This window comes from Lithobates pipiens, unplaced genomic scaffold (genome assembly GCF_037356315.1).
Source record: "Lithobates pipiens isolate NorthernLeopardFrog02 unplaced genomic scaffold, aLitPip1_a1.2 Scaffold_22, whole genome shotgun sequence".
Classification (NCBI taxonomy): domain Eukaryota; kingdom Metazoa; phylum Chordata; class Amphibia; order Anura; family Ranidae; genus Lithobates; species Lithobates pipiens.
The window spans coordinates 113,807,609-113,828,617 of record NW_027507784.1 but is presented as its reverse complement, the minus strand read 5'-3'; the positions used below and the strand labels follow the sequence as shown (position 1 = coordinate 113,828,617).

General features: G+C 40.6%; 1 protein-coding gene across 1 annotated transcript in view; it reads left to right on the top strand.

Annotated features, from left to right (window-relative positions):
- CWC22 (CWC22 spliceosome associated protein) overlaps positions 1–21,009 on the top strand; it is a 172,071-nt gene that overhangs the window by 40,435 nt on the left and 110,627 nt on the right. Inside the window, exons 6-8 of the mRNA XM_077448115.1 lie at positions 9,912–10,080; positions 12,928–12,981; positions 19,385–19,520. Of these exons, the coding sequence (XP_077304241.1) occupies positions 9,912–10,080; positions 12,928–12,981; positions 19,385–19,520 (359 nt within the window). The remainder of the gene's footprint in view (positions 1–9,911; positions 10,081–12,927; positions 12,982–19,384; positions 19,521–21,009) is intronic.

Here is a 21,009-nt window from a genome sequence, read left to right as displayed (position 1 = left end):
CCATCCCTATGTCTGCTCATCCATCCCTATGTCTGCTCATACATGCCTCCATCCCTATGTCTGCTCATCCATCCCTCCGTCCCTATGTCTGCTCATCCATCCCTCCGCCTTATTTATTATACACAATTCTCTCCATCGCATCTCTCTCATGTCCATCCCTCCATCCCTATGTCTGCTCATCCATCCCTCCACCTTATTCAGTATACACACTTCTCTCTAGTCACATCTCTCTCTCATGTCCATCCCTCCATCCCATGTCTTGGATATGCAGCACTCCATCTCTTGTCTCCCATCTCCATCCATTCATAGTTACATAGTCCGGTTGAAAAAAGACACAAGTCCATCCAGTTCAACATTAGAAACAATAAATAAATAAAATGTAAAAAATCTTACAATATACACAATTTTATTACCACAGTTGATCCAGAGGAAGGCAAAATTAAAAAAACACAGAAGAAGAGTATGCTCCATTTTGCTATAGCAGGAGTAAAGATTTCATTCCTGATCACAGAGTAGCAATTGCATCAACTTTACCTATAAATGTTAGGACCTAGATATATTATGTACATTCAGTAAAGTATCCAGGCCTTTTTTAAAGCAATCTACTGAGCAGGCCATAACCACCTCTGGTGGGAGTCTATTCCACATCCTCTACGCTCTTACTGTGAAGAAAACTTTCAATTTTTGAAGATGAAAACATTTCCTCTAGACGTAAAGAGTGCCCCTGTGTCCTCCGGGTTGACCGTACAGAGAATAACTCTACACCAAGTTCACTGTATGGACCCCTTATATATTTGAGTGAATAAATTCAATTCCTCTAATCTTTCCTCATAGCTGAGCTCCTCCATGCCTCTTATCAGTTTGGTTGCCCTTCTCTGCACTTTCTCCAGTTCCCCGATATCCTTTTTGAGAACTTGTGTGCAAAACTGAACGGCATATTCTAGATGAGGTCTTACTAATGATTTGTACAGATGATATCTCTCTCTCTGGAGTCCATACCTCTCTTAGGTGTCCGTTTAAGAAGCAGTGATCAGAGGTGATCCAGAGGATCTCCGCTGATCACAACCCATAAACAACCTGAGGTAATCGGGGTAGAAGTATTTGAATATGTTCTCCCACCGATTATCTACGCACATGGAGAATCCCCATACACTGTCACATTAACGGCCAGTTTATTAAGCTGCGATCTGAGCGCTTCACTGGAGATCTGTGTCAGAATTGACACTCCCCGAATCACCAACTCTAAGGTGAATAATCAGGGAGTGAAGAGAGAATTTGGGGGGATCTGATGAGGATTGAGGAAGATTTTTAAATTCCTTATACCTCGGTCATAACCCCCAACACCAAAACCATGTCCCCCTGTCATATTTATGTGTATGTATGTATGTGTGTATATATATATATATATATATATATATATATATATATATATATATATATATATATATATATATATATATATATATATATATATATACACATAATTTTTTTTTTCTTTTTATATGTAATCAAAAAATTTAATTATACTGTAATTATAACAGAAAATACAATGATTTATTGCAATAAAGTTTACATTTATTTCATTAGAAAAAATGTATAGTATGAGTTTTTAAAAAATAAATTTAAATCCAGAATATATATATATATATATATATATATATATATATATATATATATATATATATATATATATATATATATATATATATATATATATATAATGTGTATTGTAACCACAGACAAAAGCAGACATGGTAATATGGTTTACATAGACTGGGAAATCAATAGTTTTGTATAGATTTTAGCTTTTACCATGCTGCTTTTGTTTCTATTGTTGGAGGCTGGAATGTGTGTTAACTGGGGGCGGTGTGTGGAGATGGGTGTTAACTTAGGATCTGTGTGGGCAGGAATGGGTGTTTACTGGGGGCGTTTTACACGAGAACTTTGCTCGTTCTCGGTAACCAGGCGAAATGAAAAAAAAAGACAGTGCGCACGCGCAATGCCGCTAAGCATGATGGGAATTGTAGTTTTTTATTACGCCGTGCCTGTCATGAACGCGCACCGCAAACCCGGAAATAAAGGCAGAGACAGCAGAGGAAATGAAGGGGCATGATATTGAAGGTAGATTTTCGGATATATAGAAAAAATATATATAAAAGTAAGAACATGAATGTGTATAAGTACCTAACAGACATTGATTTAAACCTATAACATTTTTACCTTTACAACCCCTTTAAATTGGCTCTACACTATTTTGTTGTTTATATTTTTGGGCTTTGCTTTGTTCGAAGTGTTAGCAGCTGTTTTTCACTCTTATTCTAATATAGCGTGGTGTTTTCCACCCTTATTCTAATATAGCGCAGTGTTTTCCCCCCCTATCTGCTTAGAGGAATGGAAATTAAAAGCGCCTGAATCTGAAATCAATAGATTTTTTTTATTTTTTTTACATGCTTTAAAATGATTTGAAGCAAATTTTATTAAATTCCATGAAAAATCAATACACTATATGGCCTTAATTTACAGAAAAACAATTTTAGTTTAATTGAAAAGCTGTTTTATGGATATTTAAGCCTATACAACTTGACCTGTCGGTTCCTCAATATTTCTCACCTAATGACAATTTTCGATGTTGCTTCTTGTCTAGGGATAGCTGTAAGGGATTATTCTCGTGTAAAGAAATGACATTTTTAGTTATGCTCATGAGGGATTGGGCTACATATTGCCTGGCTGGATGTCATATTGCCCTTGAAGACAAGCAATTAAGACATTGTATCCTATTGTATATGATAGACACCATACCATTACTTTAGAAAAAGCAGTATTGTCTTCTAAACCTGCTGATTGTTCTGTTCGAGTGCGACCTACACAAGGTCAACCTTTCTGGTGCCCTTGGTTGGTATTGGAGGTATACACTATGTTAAATTAAAGTAATTCTTCAAGCATATTATTGTGTTGTAATGACTGAGTGTAACTGAAGTCATACCTCAGACTAACCGTCTGAAACCCAGTCCTCCTGTCCACCCGATCTGTGCTATGTTCATGTATCTAATGAACAGTCTGTACACTCCTGTCATGTCTGTGATTTTGTGTTTTCAAAATGGTTCAGACATGAAAGCAGTTCAACTACTCTTGATCTCCTACAGCTATTGATTAGGGGTTTGTCTTCTGTCCGTTCAGCATGCAGATCTGTTGATGGAGCAGACTTTGAATACGTAAATGAATGGACCACCTTTTATCATGAGCTACAAATATTGAATATAAATTACATGCAACCCAAAGTAGTTTTTATCAAATAAAAGCCGTAAGGGCTAGTTAAGGTCTCATGCACACTGGACGTTTTCAACACTGCTGTTAGGAGCATTTGGCTTTTTATTTTTAATTTTTTCCTGCCTTTAAATGTCCCTACATGTTAGCCTATGTGTCCATGCACACATAAGCCTTTAGAGGCAGAAAAAAAACCCCATAGCCAATGTGTCCAGGAGCAGCAGATTTTTAACATAAAAAATGCTTGATGTGTCTAAACATGTCTAAATGCGCCTAAGTGCTAGGCATGTTTAGCTATTGACTGTTCATTTTTTATAATGGTCGGAATAAATTATTATTCTGGCCAATTAAATTATTGCCCAAGCACTTGAAGTGCCTAAATGCATTTGACGCGTTTACAAGTGTCAAACGTGTTTTTTTTCTGCCAAAACGCTGCTTCCAGGAGGAAAGGAGTGGGCATAAGGCCTAAAGCTGAACTCCTACAAAACTGTTAAATACACAGTTGAAGCCCCAGTGTGAATTCTGTTTTACACTGAGGCCGTTAGTAATACTAAAGTCAATTTTTTTTTAAATTATTATTAAAAATAACAAACGTGTTATATTTGCTTGCCCTGTGCAGTGGTTTTGCACAGAGCAGCCTAGATCTGCCTCTTTTCGAGTCCCTCCTGATCTCTCCTTTTGTGTGCCCCCACAGCTAGCAGTTTGCTATGGGGCACCTGAGCCAAGCTACAGCTCCCTGTGTCCATTCAGACACGGAGCTGTGGCCCGTGCCCTTTCTCTCCTCATTCGCTGGCTGACTATGACAGCAGCAGGAGCCAATGGCACGTGCTGCTGTCTCAGTCAATGAGAAGGGTAGTCCCGTGCAGCCGAGACACACCTGGAACATCGCTGTATCTATATGGGACTCGGGTAAGTAGTAGGGGGGCTGAGGAGGGCTGCAGCACATAGAAGGCTTTTTATCTTAATGCATAGAATGCATTATGATTAAAAAAAACCTTCTGCCTTTACAACCCCTTTAAGCCGGTGTTCTGCCGTATAGTGTCCGGCCATCATATAGTGTCCGCCCCGTAACTGCGCATGCGCAGTATGGAGCAGACTAAGCTTCGGAAAATTTCCGAAGCTGAACGGCGCCTGCGCCATAAGTGGAGGTGGTAGCCCCACCATCCAAGCGGACATAGGGTTGTGAGTATTAAAGGGCCCCTCGCGGGCGAGCTTCGCTCGCCTCGCTGCGCTCCGCTCGCCTCGCTGCGCTCCGCTCTTTTTTATTCCTACTCTATGTCCACTTGGATGGTGGGAATAGAACCTGGACTCACGGCGCAGGCGCCGTTCATCCTCGGCAGTTTTCGGAATCTGTGTCGCTGTGTACTGCGCATGCGCAGTACACAGCGGACACTATCCGATGGAGGACGTTATTAGACAAGACACCGGCCATAGATGGTTTGAGCTTAGCGTGTATGGGCAGGCTGAATGTACCCAAGTTGATCGATCAATCAATTTGGGCACAACCAACTGGTCGGATTTTTCATGTGATTATTGCCAGTGGCCATAGCCACTATCAACAATCATTGTGTTATCCTGACTGGGATGGTTTCCCAGTTAAAGTTAGTCAGGTTTTTTATCTTCATCTTCTAGTGTCTCAGCCGTTCAAGATTCCCCCTCCTAATAATTGGCTGAGGCACAGCAGCGGTGCCTTTGCCTCCTGCTGCTGTCAAAGTCCGATAGCCAATCAGGAGAAAGAGAGGGCGGGGCCAGGTTGGGGTCCATGTGTGAATGCACACAGGGAGCTGTAACTTGGCTCGGGTACCCCCATGGCAAGCTGCTTGCTGTGGAGGCACTCAGCAGGAGGGAGGGCCAGGATCACAGACGAGGGACATGAGGAGAGGGGGGTCTGGGCTGCTCTGTGCAAATCCACTGCAACAGAGTAGGTAAGTTTGAGTCAAATCACAGCTCGTTGTGTCCTTTCAGACATGGAGCCTTGACTCGGCCCTGCCCCCTCTCCCCTTATTGACTGACTGACTTTGATTGACAGCCATGGGAGCCAATGGCGCCACTGCTGTGTCTTAGCCAATCAGGAGGAGTGTCCTGGGCGGCTTAAACATTCGTGGACATCTGGAGAGAGATGGGGCTTAGGTAAGTAATTAGGGGGGTGCTGGGGAGGCTGTTACCCTCCGATGCTTCTACCGACTCACCGCTTCCATCGGTGAGTCGGACACAGGATCCGCTGGCCCCCAGATGGTGATCATAGAGATTTCCCACGGACCAGATGGTCGCCTGAGTCTCTATGATCGTTCGGAGGACGGGCATGATGTTATGACGTCACGCCCGGCCTCTGCATTCAAATAACGGCGCCGCCTTTGCTGGGAAGCCGTGATCGTTTTATTTTTTTGTTTTTTTTGTTGATTTTTAGGCTTCCCAGCCTAGAAGTGAGATGTGGGGTCTTATTGACCCCATATCTCACTGTAAATAGGTCCGATCATGCCATATTCCTATTACAAGGGATGTTTACATTCCTTGTAATAGGAGTAAAAGTAATCAAATTTTTTTTTCTTTTAAAGTGTCAAACTAAAAAATAAAAGTAAAATTAACAATAAATAAAAAAAAAAATCTAAAGCGCCCCTGTCGCCGTGAGCTTGTACGCAGAAGCGAACGCATAATTAAGTCCCGCCCACATATGAAAACGGTGTTCAAACCACACGTGATGTATCGCTGCGAACGTTAGAGCGAGAGCGAATTCTGGCCCTAGACCTCCTCTGTAACTCAAAACATGTAACCAGTAAAAAAAAATTGAAAGCGTCGCCTATGGGGATTTTTAAATACCAAAGTTTGGCGCCATTCCATGAGTGTGTGCAATTTTGAAGCGTGACATTTTGGGTATCTATTTACTCGGCATATCTTCATCTATTTTTTTTTTTAAAGCCTAAACCTGTTTTTTTTTTTTTCTGAAAAAAGTGTTTGAAAAATTGCTGCGCAAATACCGTGCGAGATAAAAAGTTGCAGCGACCGCCATTGTATTCTCTAGGGTCTTTGCTAAAAAACATATATAATGTTTGGGTGTTCTATGTAATTTTCTAGCAAAAAAAGTATGAATTTTACATGTAGGAGAGAAATGTCAGAATTGGCCTGGATGCGAAGTGGTTAAGAAGCAGGACACATGCATGAGGCTTTTATTTTATTTTTTGGTTGAATAATGATTTGATTTGTTATATTTTTGGATGCATAGAATGCACTTTTGGTTAAGTTCTATTGGCAGATAACATGTCTAATTTTATTTTTATTTTTTTTAATGTACAAAAAAGAATTTTGGAAAATAATACTTGGCTATGTGTTTTACTTCAAATTTCAGTTTGGGAGTAGGCAGTTACATTTAAAAAAAAAATACAATGTAAAATTTACAAGGGACGCCAACATAGTTGTATCTTTGATCTTAAAAACTAAGGGATAATGGCATTGTGGTAACTTGCGCCAAAAAAAATTAAAAATAAAGCAGCATAATATTCTTTATCGTTAGAAAAAAAAAGCCTTTGAAAATTAGTTTGCAATAACTCCATCAGTATCACCAGCAAAGCAGCTTCATTATTAAAGAAGAAGAGAATGTGTGCCCTGCATTTGGAGATTTCATAATTAAATATAAACGCTAGTTTACAAGACCGACTGCTTCTGGCTCGTATTTGCTTCTGAGTATGCGTTTGTACTTTGGACTTTTGTCCACCAGACTTGTGTACACACACTCAGAAAATCCGATAAGACATTTGTCCATGGAGTATTGTAAAGCCTGTCATCTGCTTGTCCGCAGAAAATCCGACAAGAATTGTACAGCGTACAAACAGACGGATTTTCCACCAACAGCCTGTCATCACACATTTCCTGTGGGAAAATTCAATTGTGTGTACGCGGCTTAAGGCCTCATGTACACTGCTGCTGGTAAACGGACGTTTAGGAGCAGTTGGGCATTTTTTTCAGCTGCCCCTGAACCCTCCTCTGTTATCTTATCAGTACATGTACACACAGTCATTTCTAGGAAGTTGAGTTTAGAGGCTTTTTTTGGAACGCAAAAAAAAACGGTTCAGAAGCTGAGTTTAGAGGCATTTCAAGTGGCAAACGTTTCTACTAAACGCACTTACAGGCATTTTTCTTTTCTTTTTAAACGCAAACGGGGCATGCAATTGCAGCAAAATGGATGTTTTAAATGTGGGTCACTATCTGTCAAGTTAAATCGTTCAGAAGAAGTTGTAGAAACATCCTGTGTACATGAAGCCTCAGCCTTTTTGTTTCTTACAATCCAGTATTTTTTTGCTATAAAATTACTTAGAACCTCCAAATATAAATATAATTTTTTTTTTTTTTTCGGGGAAGTGACTCTAGAGATTGTTGTAATATTTTTTGTCACACTGTATTTGCGCAGCAGTCTTTCAAACGCAATTTTGGGGGAAAAAAATTTAAAATACAAAAATACACAATGAATTAAAAAAATAAATAAAAAATAACGAAACAGTACTAATAGCCCAATTTTTTTGTATAATGTGAAAGATGATGTTACGCCATGAAAATCATGAGAGAATCGTGATCTTTATTCTAAGCAAAAAAAAATCGTGATTCTCATTTTAGCCAGAATTGTGCAGCTCTAAGCTAATTATACCATGTTTATTTTTAAAGGGGAAAAAATAAATAAAAAGGCCCCTCAGCAGTCTATCTCCCCTCCAGCTACTGTTCTTTAGTCTGAGGGATTAGTAGTGCCTACTTTTAACACCTGATTACCTGGATTGCTGTAACATTCCGGAAATAAGAGAAGCTGTTTTATGTTATCTGTAACGTTTGTTAGACACTGGATAACCTTTATGTACTCTCCGGTTCAGGAGGGTTTTCTTATTCTTTTCCTGTATTGTACTTGTTTGAAAACTCAATAAAAATATTGAAAATAAAAAACAAACAAGACTTTGCAATCACTTTAACCACCGGATAACCACGCTATGGCCGAATGACGGCCACAGCACGGATGTGAATTCCTGGCACCCTACAGGAGAGTTCCCGGCCCCTTACCATGTGATCAGCTGTCAGCCAATGACAGCTGATCACATGATCAAAAGCTCTGTGATCATTTTTTGTTCTCCTCACGATGACAGCGGAGGAGAAAAAAAAAGCCGAACACCGGCTTATCTTAAAAGGTGCCTCGGTCCCGAAAAGGAAGAGGCAATTATGCCTCATTTATACTGTCTAACAGTGCACACAAGTGCCACCTATCGATGCCCAACAGTGGTGCCATTCAGTGCCACCTAGAAGTGCTGCCTATCGGTGTAACCAATCAGTGCCCATCACTGCCACCCATCAGTGTCGCCTCATCAGCGTACATTAATGACAGACAAAAATTACCAAAATTTGGGTACAGTGTTGTATAACTGCGCAATTGTCATTCAAAGTGCGACAGTGCTGAAAGCTGAAAATTGGTCTGGATACAAGGGGAGTTTGTGCCTTTTTTTTTTTTTTTAACTGTTTAAATCGATGGGTTTACTTCCACTTTAAGGTGTCATTGATTTAAAAAAATTGTTTGTTTTATAGTTTTTGAATTTTATGTAAAATCTGCTTAGTTTATTGCTCCTCTCTCAATGCAAATATATTGGTCTGCTCAGACTGATAAACAGTAGGCTGGTCATAGAGGAGCAGGCATCTCCCCAAGAAAGCCGGATGATATCTTGCCACCACCAAACGGTTTGTTATGCTGAGATGCTCGGTAGACCATGACACCACTGCGAGTTCTGTACCTCTGATCTTCACTATATGACATACAGCAGAATAATGAAATTACCAGTACCTTCTCATTGGGAGATTCTCCATCAATTTGCATACTGTTCTTGTGATAATGATAATCTCCAACTGTCTGCAGATGCAAATTATTGCTGTTAGCGCCAATTCACACCAGTGTGTTTTTAGCACAGCTGTAGAACCCAGATCAACGGAAGGACGTCTGAAAAATGATAATTTTCAATATGTCCTATTTACATCATGAAATTGCGTTGTGCTAAAATGCAATATGTCGGATGTCAAAATGTATGTCAACGTACATCATCGAGCATTAAAATGTGACTGAAATGGGTGGAAATGTACATTCATTTTAGCGCAAGTCCTGGTGACTTGGCCCTTAAAAAGGAGGTCCAGCCTGGGTGAAAAAAATTCAAAGTCAGCAGCTACAAATACTGTAGCTGCTGACTTTTAATATTAGGGCACTTACCTGTCTGGGGAGCCCATGATGTCGGCACCCCAGCAGATCTTCGGATTGACTCCTGGGTGCTTCTACCACCATTCCTGGTAAGGGAACCCTGCTGGGTCCCTACTGCGCATGCGTGAAGCATGCTGTGCTTTCTAATTGGCCTGGGGGGTGGGGGAAGGAGGAGGGGGCCGAATTTCTGGGAGATCTGGCCATGGTCCTGTCTCCGGATGTGGGGAAGTGGCCCTGTCTCTGAAAGGTGCCATATGTGGCGCTGGAAGGCGGGAGGAAGCGTATAAGTGGAGGTTCCACTTTTGAATGGAACTCTGCTTTAAGGAGAATACTTTCAAGTAGCATTGACATTTATTTTAGGGTAATATGTTTAGTAATAGCGCAAAATATCTACTTGCCATAAATGTAGTACACTATTTATGTTTCTCTCCCTTAGAGGCTTGCTGTCTAGGTCGATCCTTCAAGCTCAGAGTGCATCTCCCATCTTCACCCATGTGTATGCTGCTGTAGTGGCAATCATCAACTCTAAGTTCCCCCAGGTAGGGGAATTGATTCTAAAGAGACTTATCCTAAATTTCCGTAAAGGTTACAGGAGGAATGATAAGGTAAGGAACAAGCTTTTTTTGTTAGTGTATTGCTGGTGTGTTTTTCTTGGCTTTTAATATTTCATGCTTTTTTATTTTTATGCTTTTTCAGTACTCGATGACGTTGTGAATTTGATGATTTTATATTTAAGCTATACAATTATTTTTGAATAAACTAAGATTTTGCTTTTTGCTTGACGTTTTTAAAGCAAATCTTACTATTTGCAAAATACACTATAAAACTATAAGGGCACTTTCACACTGAGCCGCGCTGGCGGTAAAGTGCCACCATTTTTAGCCGTGCTTTACTGTTATTTTAGCGGGGCTTTTCGTAGGGATGCACCGATTGTTTTTTTTTTGGTGCCGAAACCGATACCGAAAATGAAAAATACACTAGGCCAAAAACCGAAACAGCACCGATACCGAAAATGACTGTTTTCAAAAAATATTTTTATACAGGAGGTGGTCAGAGACTGGCAACATGGTACAGGAGGTGGTCAGAGACTGGCGACATGGTACAGGAGGTGGTCAGAGACTGGCGACATGGTACAGGAGGTGGTCAGAGACTGGCGACATGGTACAGGAGGTGGTCAGAGACTGGCGACATGGGTACGGGAGGTGGTCAGAGACTGGCGACATGGGTACGGGAAGTGGTCAGAGACTGGCGACATGGGTACGGGAGGTGGTCAGAGACTGGCGACATGGGTACGGGAGGTGGTCAGAGACTGGCGACATGGGTACGGGAGGTGGTCAGAGACTGGCGACATGGGTACGGGAGGTGGTCAGAGACTGGCGACATGGGTACGGGAGGTGGTCAGAGACTGGCGACATGGGTACGGGAGGTGGTCAGAGACTGGCGACATGGGTACGGGAGGTGGTCAGAGACTGGCGACATGGGTACGGGAGGTGGTCAGAGACTGGCGACATGGGTACGGGAGGTGGTCAGAGACTGGCGACATGGGTACGGGAGGTGGTCAGAGACTGGCGACATGGGTACGGGAGGTGGTCAGAGACTGGCGACATGGGTACGGGAGGTGGTCAGAGACTGGCGACATGGGTTCGGGAGGTGGTCAGAGACTGGCGACATGGGTTCGGGAGGTGGTCAGAGACTGGCGACATGGGTTCGGGAGGTGGTCAGAGACTGGCGGCATGATAAAAGAGATAAGTGTGTTGTCCACTGTGCAGCCAGTGATGCCGCGAAGAGAGAGGAGAGCCGCTTCCGCCGTCTGGTTCAATAGAGCGCCGGGAATTGAAATGAAAGCTGTGATGTTCCCGGCGCTCTATTGACCAGACGGCGTAGGCGGCTCTCCTACGTTATAGATCTCCCATGATGGGCGGCACCAGGGGTGGGGGCGGTGCTCCGCCCCCACCAAGGCCACGCCCTATTTTCGGCTCAATTATCGGTGGTTTTTTCCTTTCGGCAAAATGCCGAAAAGGGCATTTTCGGCCGATATGTTTCGGCGGCCGAAATTTTGGTGCATCCCTAGCTTTTCGGCCACTAGTGGGGCACTTTTAACCCCCGCTAGTGGCCGAAAAAGGGTTAAAAGTGGTGCTGCCCAATGATTTCAATGGGCAGGGGCGCTTTAGGAGCGGCTGCTATTTTTAGCACTATAGCGCCTGTAAAGTGCCTCAGTGTGAAAGTGGCCTAAGAATGCCTGCTACCTATAACAGTCAGATTTGACCTTTTTATGTACAAATCTACACTGAGAACTGATATCTGATTGGTTGATTTGATGTTGGCAGCGTAAATAATTCTTCTTTGATACATTTTTATGATGCTTTCAGTCCATTAGTGGGCAAATGTATGCTGGTGAAGCACTATTTTACACTCATTGAGTAATACATGTAACTTTTATTTCTCCCAAGCCAGCATAACCAATGATGTTGTATATAGGGCTGAAACAACTAATTGATTGTGAAATTAATTGATTACTATTTTCATTATTGATTAATCGGCCAATAACATAATGGGGGTTAAAAAAACTAAAATGAGCCCTTTATAGATGAAGCCCTTACAGTAGTGATTATCTGCTCTTTTTTTTGTACTATAAAGGGCTCCATTTAGTTTTTTTAACCCCATTATATTACTAAACGCCTTAGACCAGGTTCACATCTATGTGTTTTTTGGTGCTTTTTACAGAAACAAAAGAAAAAGGCACTGCAGAAAGAGATCAAAAGCAAACTGCATGTGTACTGAGCCTTATGCTGGCCACACCGATCAATTTTCAGATGAGAATATTCAGACAAAAATCTTTGTACATTCGCTGAGTGAAAGAATGTTTTGAAATTTTCACTTGTTTTTAACATTCTGTTTTTAACATGACTGTCATTTTCTGAACGAAAACCATACATTGTCTGAAAACTTCTTTGACCAAGAAGTTTTCTATTTCCAAATTTTCCCATCACTTTAGTTTAAAATGAATGTCGATTTGTCCCCACGAACGATTATAAAATCAAACAAACGTTCTTGAAATTACATTTTTGTTTTTAATAAAAAAAAATTGATCTCTGAGTCTGATGATAATTACCAGATTCACCCTTTAATAGTATATACAGTGTATATAAAGAATATCTCTCCTTTAATAGTATATACAGTATATCTCTTCTGTCATTCTTAGAGTGGATTAGATATTTTGCTCCCTAACCATATAGTTGGTATTTATAGTTACCACTGCATAGAGATATTTACAAATAAATTGTCTTTTTTTTTTTTTTTTTTTTTACATATAAACAAAATTATACACCACACTAAGGTTATTAATCGAAAAATAATCGTTAGTTGCAGCCCTAGTAGTTGCATATAAACATTTAAAATACTGAATTTTATACCTGGATGAAGTAATGTCTATTATTTTTTCTTTCCTACAGCAACTTTGTTTGACGGCTTCAAAATTCGTTGCCCATCTAATCAATCAGAATGTGGTAAGTAAAGTTTTGATTTTTGTATTTACTGTTTTAATAAGAAGGAAATTTAATTGATTACTATTAACCACTTCAAGGCACTTAAATTTTCTTCCTGCCCAGGCTAATTTTTAGCTTTCAGCGCTGTCATACTTTGAATGAAAACTGCGCGGTCATGCAACACTGTACCCATATGACATTTTTGTAATTTTTTTTTTTCCACACAAATTGAGCTTTCTTTGGGTGGTATTTAATCAGCACTGGCTTTTAAATTTTTTGCTAAATAAATGAAAAAACACTGAAAAGTTTGAAAAAAACCCCCACATTTTTCCTTGTTTCATTTTGTGAATGAATAAATAATCTTTCTTCATAAGGTTAGGCCGAAATTTATTCTGTTACATTTCTTTGGTTAAAATAACCCAAATCAGTGTATATTTTTTTAGTCTGTAGGAAAGTTATTAGTTATATATATATATATATATATATATATATCTATATATATATCTTTTTTTTATTTTTTATTTTATTTTTTTTTTTTTACACACTATAATTGCTTATAACTGCATTTTACATTTATAAGCAACTCTCTTTTTTCTGAATTAAAACTGCTTATTCAGTGTTTACTAATGTGATTGGCCACAGCTAATCGCATGGCACAGATGGGCTGTGATTGGCCCTAGCTGTACATTGTGATCACTATGACCAATCACAAAGCTCATCACAATAGTGCATAAATCAAATCCTTTTCTTATGTACAGTTGTCGTGTGATCTGCTCTGATTGGGGGTTAAGCAACTTGGGCAAACAGGCTGTAATCTCTTGTATTTTCCTCCTCATTTTGGGCCATCCATTTGAGAGTGCATGGTTTGCTAGGAGCCCAAACTGTCCCCAACTGACGATATTTTCAAGAGTCGCTTTGACGGCTAGACGTTCCTTTTCTACAATGGCACATCTTTTTTTTCAGCAGGGGTCAGTTTTCAGTTTAAGAATGCTATGGGGTGTTCCTCCCCAATTAGCACGTGGGACACCACTGCACCTAATCACACTTCTGAAGCACCCGTCTGCACTACAAAATTCCTGGGTGATTAAGACAGGGCTATTACACAGGGCTGTCTTTAGGTTCTGGAAAGCTTTATCAGCTTCTGGGGACCAAGTTACCCCTGAGGACTCCCCCCTGGTAAGATCTGTAAGGGGAGAAACACCTGCACTCACCTTAGCAGTTGGGACACCTCTGTGCTGGCCATCAGCCACGTAGGCCCAACCCTTTTTCTGGGTGTGCTTCAAGGTACGTTCCACCTTGGATCTTAACCAGGTCCTATAATTCCTTATACTCTGCCTTCCCTCTCTTCTCTTGGGGTCCCTAGGCTTACTCTCTTTTCTTGGGGGAACTCTACCTTCCCTGATCTTACCTTTCCACTTACGGAAGTCCGTTTTTACCTTTCACCATAGGTCTTTCAGGTTCAGGAACCTTTCTCTGGTTACCCACGGCAACCACATCACATTTTCACAGCACCAATCATTAGCAGATCATACATTTCAATGTCACCCTTTCCAGCAGAATCGGTGCCATCTATCTCAGTGCTTATTAGAGCCAGACCTGAGGAGGGACCATACACAGGCGAGTGACTATACCCCACAGGACCATAGCATAGCTCCACTTCACCTGTTGTCCAACATTCCATGGGTACTTGTTCTAGGAACTTACACTGATCCAAGTATAAACCACTTCTTTCTGGTGTACACATTACATTGTTGCAGCAACCAACATTAGCACTTTCTCTTACAGTGTCTCCGGGTACTTTAAGGTGTACCTCTTTCTGAGTGATTGAAAGCATCAGTGCTAGTGCTGCGTCCTTCTTTCTCCTGAGGTTTAGCGGGTGAGACAGTATCCATGCCCTCTACTGACTTCTGCTCAGCCGCACCTCGGACGACACCAGCAGAGATGTTTCTAGATACTACACCAGCCAGAGAGACCTTTGATGTCTCCAACAGTTCTCCTGAGCGCCTTCCATTCCACTCAGTAACTGAGAGCACCCTCTCTGAGAACCTCAAGACAATGTGCCACACTGTTAATAAGCGTTGGTCCCACCAATACCATTCTTGATCAAGGCTTCGCAGCATGGCCTGTACCACCTGCCTCCACTCATTGGTACACCACAGCACCACCTGGTCCAACTGCGGTGGAGACACCCAAGTGTACAGTGAGTGTGTTTTTACGAAGTCTAGCATTTCCAGTAAGGTTTTTGTCATTTCTAAACATCCCATGTCTAAATACCAGACTTTTCTGGGGACTTTTCCCCAGTCCAAGACATGGAAAGGCTCATCCACTGTAGGGTGAGAGGGTGAGACATTCGAAGAGACCTCCACCTCCTTGGAGGTACACATCATCACAGCCTGTTGCTCCCCTGGAGCGCTGTCAGACACATGTCTCACACTTATCCCTTCTGCACCAGTGTCAGTGAGCCGCTGCATGTCATTACAAGTCACACTATCACTTTGACGCTCAATATTATTTAGCTGCAGTGCTGTGGACAACACATCTGTGATATCAATGCCCTGAACTGTTTCTTCAGACTGAAGGATAGCAACCTTTGCAGGGACCAAGGTGCTTTCAACCACCGGCCACTCTGCAATCCCCCTGTCTGGCATAGCAGTTGTGTTTTCACACCTTAAAGGAGTTGTAAACCCTTGTGACAGTGACCAGCCTCCCAGTTTTACTCCCCCGAGCCCCGCGAGCTACACAGTGGAGGTAAGTATGAATTTTTTTTTTAAATCACTTTAACCACTTGACCACTGGGCACTTAAACCCCCTTAAAGCGGTTTGGTACCTAAAAATTAAACTTCATATTATTAAAATCACAAGATAGAATACTTACCTAAATGAACCCTGAAAAAAAAAAATATTCTTTACTTACCTTTTATTTCAGATGTTTCTGCTGACTTCCTGGTTGTCCTCCCGTGGGAGTAGGCGTGGTTATCGTCCTCGCAATGGTCCCTGGGAAATTTCCCAGGAATCCATGGGGGGACAATGAAATTGCGAAATCTCGTGAGATTTCGTTAGGATGCCGGTCACGTGACAAGGGTGTGTCCGAATTTGCCATTTTTAAAGTGGGCAGGCAGCTGTATCTGCCATTACCACCATTGCACACTGAGCATGTGCGAGATGGAGCGGAGCATGCTGGGAGCCGAGCGTCATCGATATACAGGAAGTAAATGCCTGTGGGCTTCAGACGCCCACACTTAAAATGGAAAATGCCAGAGCACTTTTTTAAAAGTCATCCCAAGGAAAAGAATCGTCGCGCCGGGGGTCAAAAAAACGCCGGACGTGGATGCTAAGCGAAGGTAGCAGTCGCCCACCTGTAACACAGGTAAGAAAAAAAAAAAAAAAAGAGCGGAATCCCGCTTTAATAACAAGACCAATTTTCAGCTTTCGGTGCTCTCACATTTTGAATGACAATTAGTCATGCAACACTGTACCTAAATGAAATTTTTGTCCTTTTTTATCACTCAAATAGAGCTTTCTTTTGGTGGTATTTAATCACCGCTGGGTTTTTTATTTTTTGTGCTATAAAAGAAAAAAGACAGAAAATTCTGTAAAAAAAAAAAAAAAAAAAAAGGATTTTTCTTGTTCGTTATAAAATTTAGCAGTTTAGTAATTTTTCTTCATACATTTTGGCCAAAATTTATACTACTACATATCTTTGGTAAAAATAAGTACAAATTGGTGTATATTATTTGGTCTTTGTGAAAGTTATAGCATCCACAAGCTATGGTGCCAGTATCTGAAAATTTACCGCACCTGAAGTACTGATGGTCTATCTAATTTCTTGAGACCCTAACATGCCAGAAAAGTACAAATACCCCCCAAATTACCCCTTTTTGGAAAGCAGACATTCCAAGGTATTTAGTAAGAGGCATTGTGAGTTTTTTGAAGTTGTCATTTTTTTCCACAATTCTCTGTAAAATCAAGATTTTTTTTTTCCACAAAATTGTCATATTATCAGGTTATTTCTCACACACAGCATATGCATACCACAAATTACACCCCAAAACACATTCTGCTATTACTCCCAAGTATGGCGATACCACATGTGTGAGACTTTTACACAGTGTGGCCACATACAGAGGCCCAACATGCAGGGAGCGCCATCAGGCGTTCTGGAGCACCCAGGCCAATTCTGACATTTCTCTCCTACATGTAAAAACCATCATTTATTTTCTAGAAAATTACATAGAACCACAAAACATCATATGTGGTTTTTTTTTAGCAAAGACCCTAGAGAATACAATGGTGGTTGTTGCAACTTTTTATCTCGCACGGTATTTGCGCAGCAATTTTTCGAATGGGTTTTTTTTGGGGGGGAAAAGTTTTGTGCTTTAAAAAAAACAAAACAGTAAAGTTAGTCCAATATATATAAGCAACAAGGGGGGAATTTTGGGACTTTAAATGAAGTACAATTAAGTACCTCCATCCCGATAATTGATACGCATAAAACAGGGGAGGTTTGGGACTTTAAGTGAAGCACTTGGATAGTAAGAGACAAAAATATTTCCTTAAGCCATATTGATTTGTTTAATTGAATGTTCAATAAAAGACTACTCATTATAAATAAATCCAATTCACAATATGTATAAACATTAATACAATAAAAACATAATATATGACAAATTATATAGTATCCACGTATAACTACACATATCAGTAATAGCTAAATTAATTAAATAATGTGGCAGAATAGTGCCCATGATAGCATATCCGACATCGACAAATGTATGCACATGATAGATATGCATCCCATAGATAAAAACAAAATTAAATATTGTAATAAATGGTCAAGGACTTCAAAATAAATGGTAAAAGGCTTATGGATGTGGTTTCGTATACAATGTAACTCGAGCATCACAATACAAAGCTCAACGCGTTTCGTGGGTATCTCCCCACTCATCAGGAGCTGATGCTACCACAAAATTCCTATAAAATAAAAATAGAAATTATACGAATAAAGTACTGACCAGTAGATAAAAATAATAAATTCAAGAGAATATATTATAAATAAGTAGTTTGGCCAAGGCGGACTCGCCAGTCCAGGCGACAAATGCGGTGCACATCGGTGGGCGCTGGGCGGGCCAGGGACAGACTCCCCCCACGGGTACTGAGGCGGCAAATGGATGGATACGATATCCAAAGTTAGTCCAATGTTTTTGCATAATGTGAAAGATGAAGTTATGCCGAGTAAATAGATACCTAACATGTCGCCCTTCAAAATTGCACACACTTGTGGAATGGTGCCAAACGTCGCTACTTAAAAATCCCCATAGGCGACGCTTTAATTTTTTTTTACTGGTTACATGTTTTGAGTTACAGAGGAGGTCTGGGGCCAAAATTATTGCTCTCGCTCTAAGGTTCGCAGCGATACCTCACATGTGTGGTTTGAACACCGTTTTCATATGTGGGCGGGACTTGCGTATGCATTCGCTTCTGCATTCGAGCACATGGGGACAGGGGCGCTTTAAAATTATTATTATTTTTTTATTCTTTATTTTCTTTATTTTAGTTTGACGCTTTTGTCCCCACATACAGAGGCTAAGTATGGCCGAGCATGGCTGGGTCTCAACGAGTATTGCAGGGTATCACAGAGTATGGCTGAGCATGGCCGAGTATGACCGGGTATGGCTGGGTATTGCAGAGTATGGCTGGTTATTGCAGGTTATCAATGAGTATGGCTGGGTACCACTTAGTATACCGTCCCTTCAGAGCACATGCACCGGTGACGTCACTGGCTTCATGCCGTATGAATGTCTCCTAAACTGTGCAGGCTTAGGAGATATTCACTGTACCTACAGCTAAGACTTTTTATAGGCTCACCTGTAGGTACAACTTTAAACAAAGAGTTTACTTTCACTTTAATTCTAATTTGTTGCTAGGGATGCTGAAACCACTTACCCTTTTTTTTTTTTTTTTAACTCATAAGTTCCTTTGTCACAGAAATCAAAGTCGTCAGCAGATGCTGTAGACTCGTTGCAGTACCAAGCAGAGGAAAAACATATCTTTAGTATTGTACTATGCCAGTCCCTTGAGGGAACAAATTCTTGTTATTTATGTTGGAGGGTGAATGGGCTAAATGCATTATTGCAATATGTAGGCTAGTTTGTTTCTTTGTATAGCTATGAAATTGGAAAACAACGTTAAAAAAACTATTTTGTTTTCCTGTATACTACATTCCATGTCAGGGACATCTTTATAGGTAGGAGAGTATATTCTCTCCCTCTTTGTCCGTGTGTGTATATATATATATATCTCTCTCTCATAAAATAAATTCCAAGACAAATTTTTGGAAAAATAAAAAATCACTATAATGTCCCCTTATAATCTGGTTTGATAGAGTTTATTTTGAATAATCCCGTTCCTATTTTTATTATGTTAGGCCCACGAGGTATTGGCACTGGAAATGCTGACCTTGCTCCTGGAGCGACCTACAGATGACAGTGTTGAAGTTTCTATTGGTTTTATAAAGGATGGCGGCCTTAAGCTAACTCAAGTAACACCCAGAGGTATAAATGGTAAGTGTCTGCTGTATTGCGTCTTGGCTGTTTAATGGTACATTACTTTCCTCATTAATATTAATCCTTGGAAAGAGGTGAACTTTAGCCTGAACAAGACATTGTTTTTCTGTGCCACAGACACTGAGAATCATTGTGAGCGTCTACCGCAAGAACCGCTTGAATACATTAATGTGTGAAAGGGGGTTATTTCAGAACCTTGCTGGGGCAACATTTTTCTAAAAAAAAAAACAAAAAAAAAAACTATTGTGCCCTGCCATCTCCGGTTTTATTCTGCTTTTTCATTTATACTATTGGTTAAAATATGCTTATTATGCTCTCTCTCTTAATCTGAAATGTTTGATTTTAGTTTGTATGTGTATTTGGGATTTTTGTTTTGAGTGTGATGAGAAAAAAAGGCAGAGAGCGCAGAGAAGTTATCAGTTCACTGGATTTCTGGAAGGATCAACAATTTTTTTTGTACTTTGTAAAAAGATATAGCAAAACACTTTAACTGGTATATTTGACACACCAAATGGGAATTAAGAGTTTATTTTAAAGGTTTATATACACATTAAAGTGTTTGTAAAGTCACTATGTGACTTTACATGTATACCATGCAGATATGCAGCCATTAACAAAAGTGTGTTTGTTAGAAATGAAAAGGCTAAATACTGTTGCTAAAACTACAGGTGTGCGGTCACTTGATCCCCCTGTGCTGGCCGGCCATGATCTATGGATAGAAACAGGAGGGGCCAAGATTCCGCCGTGATGTCAGCCCCTCCCGCTTCTCTCTATAGATCCAGACCGGCCAGCACAGGGAGGTCACGTGCTGCAGTGTCAGAAACATTTTTTTTCTCCTTTTTTAGTTTTAAACAAGCACACTTACATTAATGGCAGTATATCTTAATGGCATACATTGATATGTGCTGAATTATGCAGCTGAATAGAGGCGGGAGGGCCAGGAAGAAAAGCGATCTCATGCTGACAGGGAGGGAGGAGAGACTGTCAGAGGAGAGACGAGAGCTGCGGATGGCGAGGCATGTATACTGACAACGCTAATCAGGACTCAGCAGCCATGATTATTGTGGTCAGTGGAAGCAGGTGGACACAGGAATTGGCAGAATCTTTCAGGTTTATTACAAGTTAGGAAGAAAAGAATTGCACAGCCCAAGCACTGTGCTGCTGTTCATGCTTTAAAGGAGCAGGATCTTAGTGTTTTTAGGGTTACAAACACTTTAATGTAGGAGCAAGTCAGTTCAAGCCAGGGACTACTTAGTACTCGTTGTTTGAAAATTAATGTAATGCCTTCCTACTGTACAGCAGAAACATTTGTGTACTTGTTTTTTGTAAGAAAGCAAAAAAAAGGTGATTAGCTTGGTAGTTACTTTTGTAATAGATTTGATGCAACAGCAAGGTTAATAATGGTTAGGTTAATTTTAGGATTAGAGGATTAGATTTAAGGATCAGCTTTTGGGGTTAAATGTGGGTCTATTTTTCAGATGTGAAA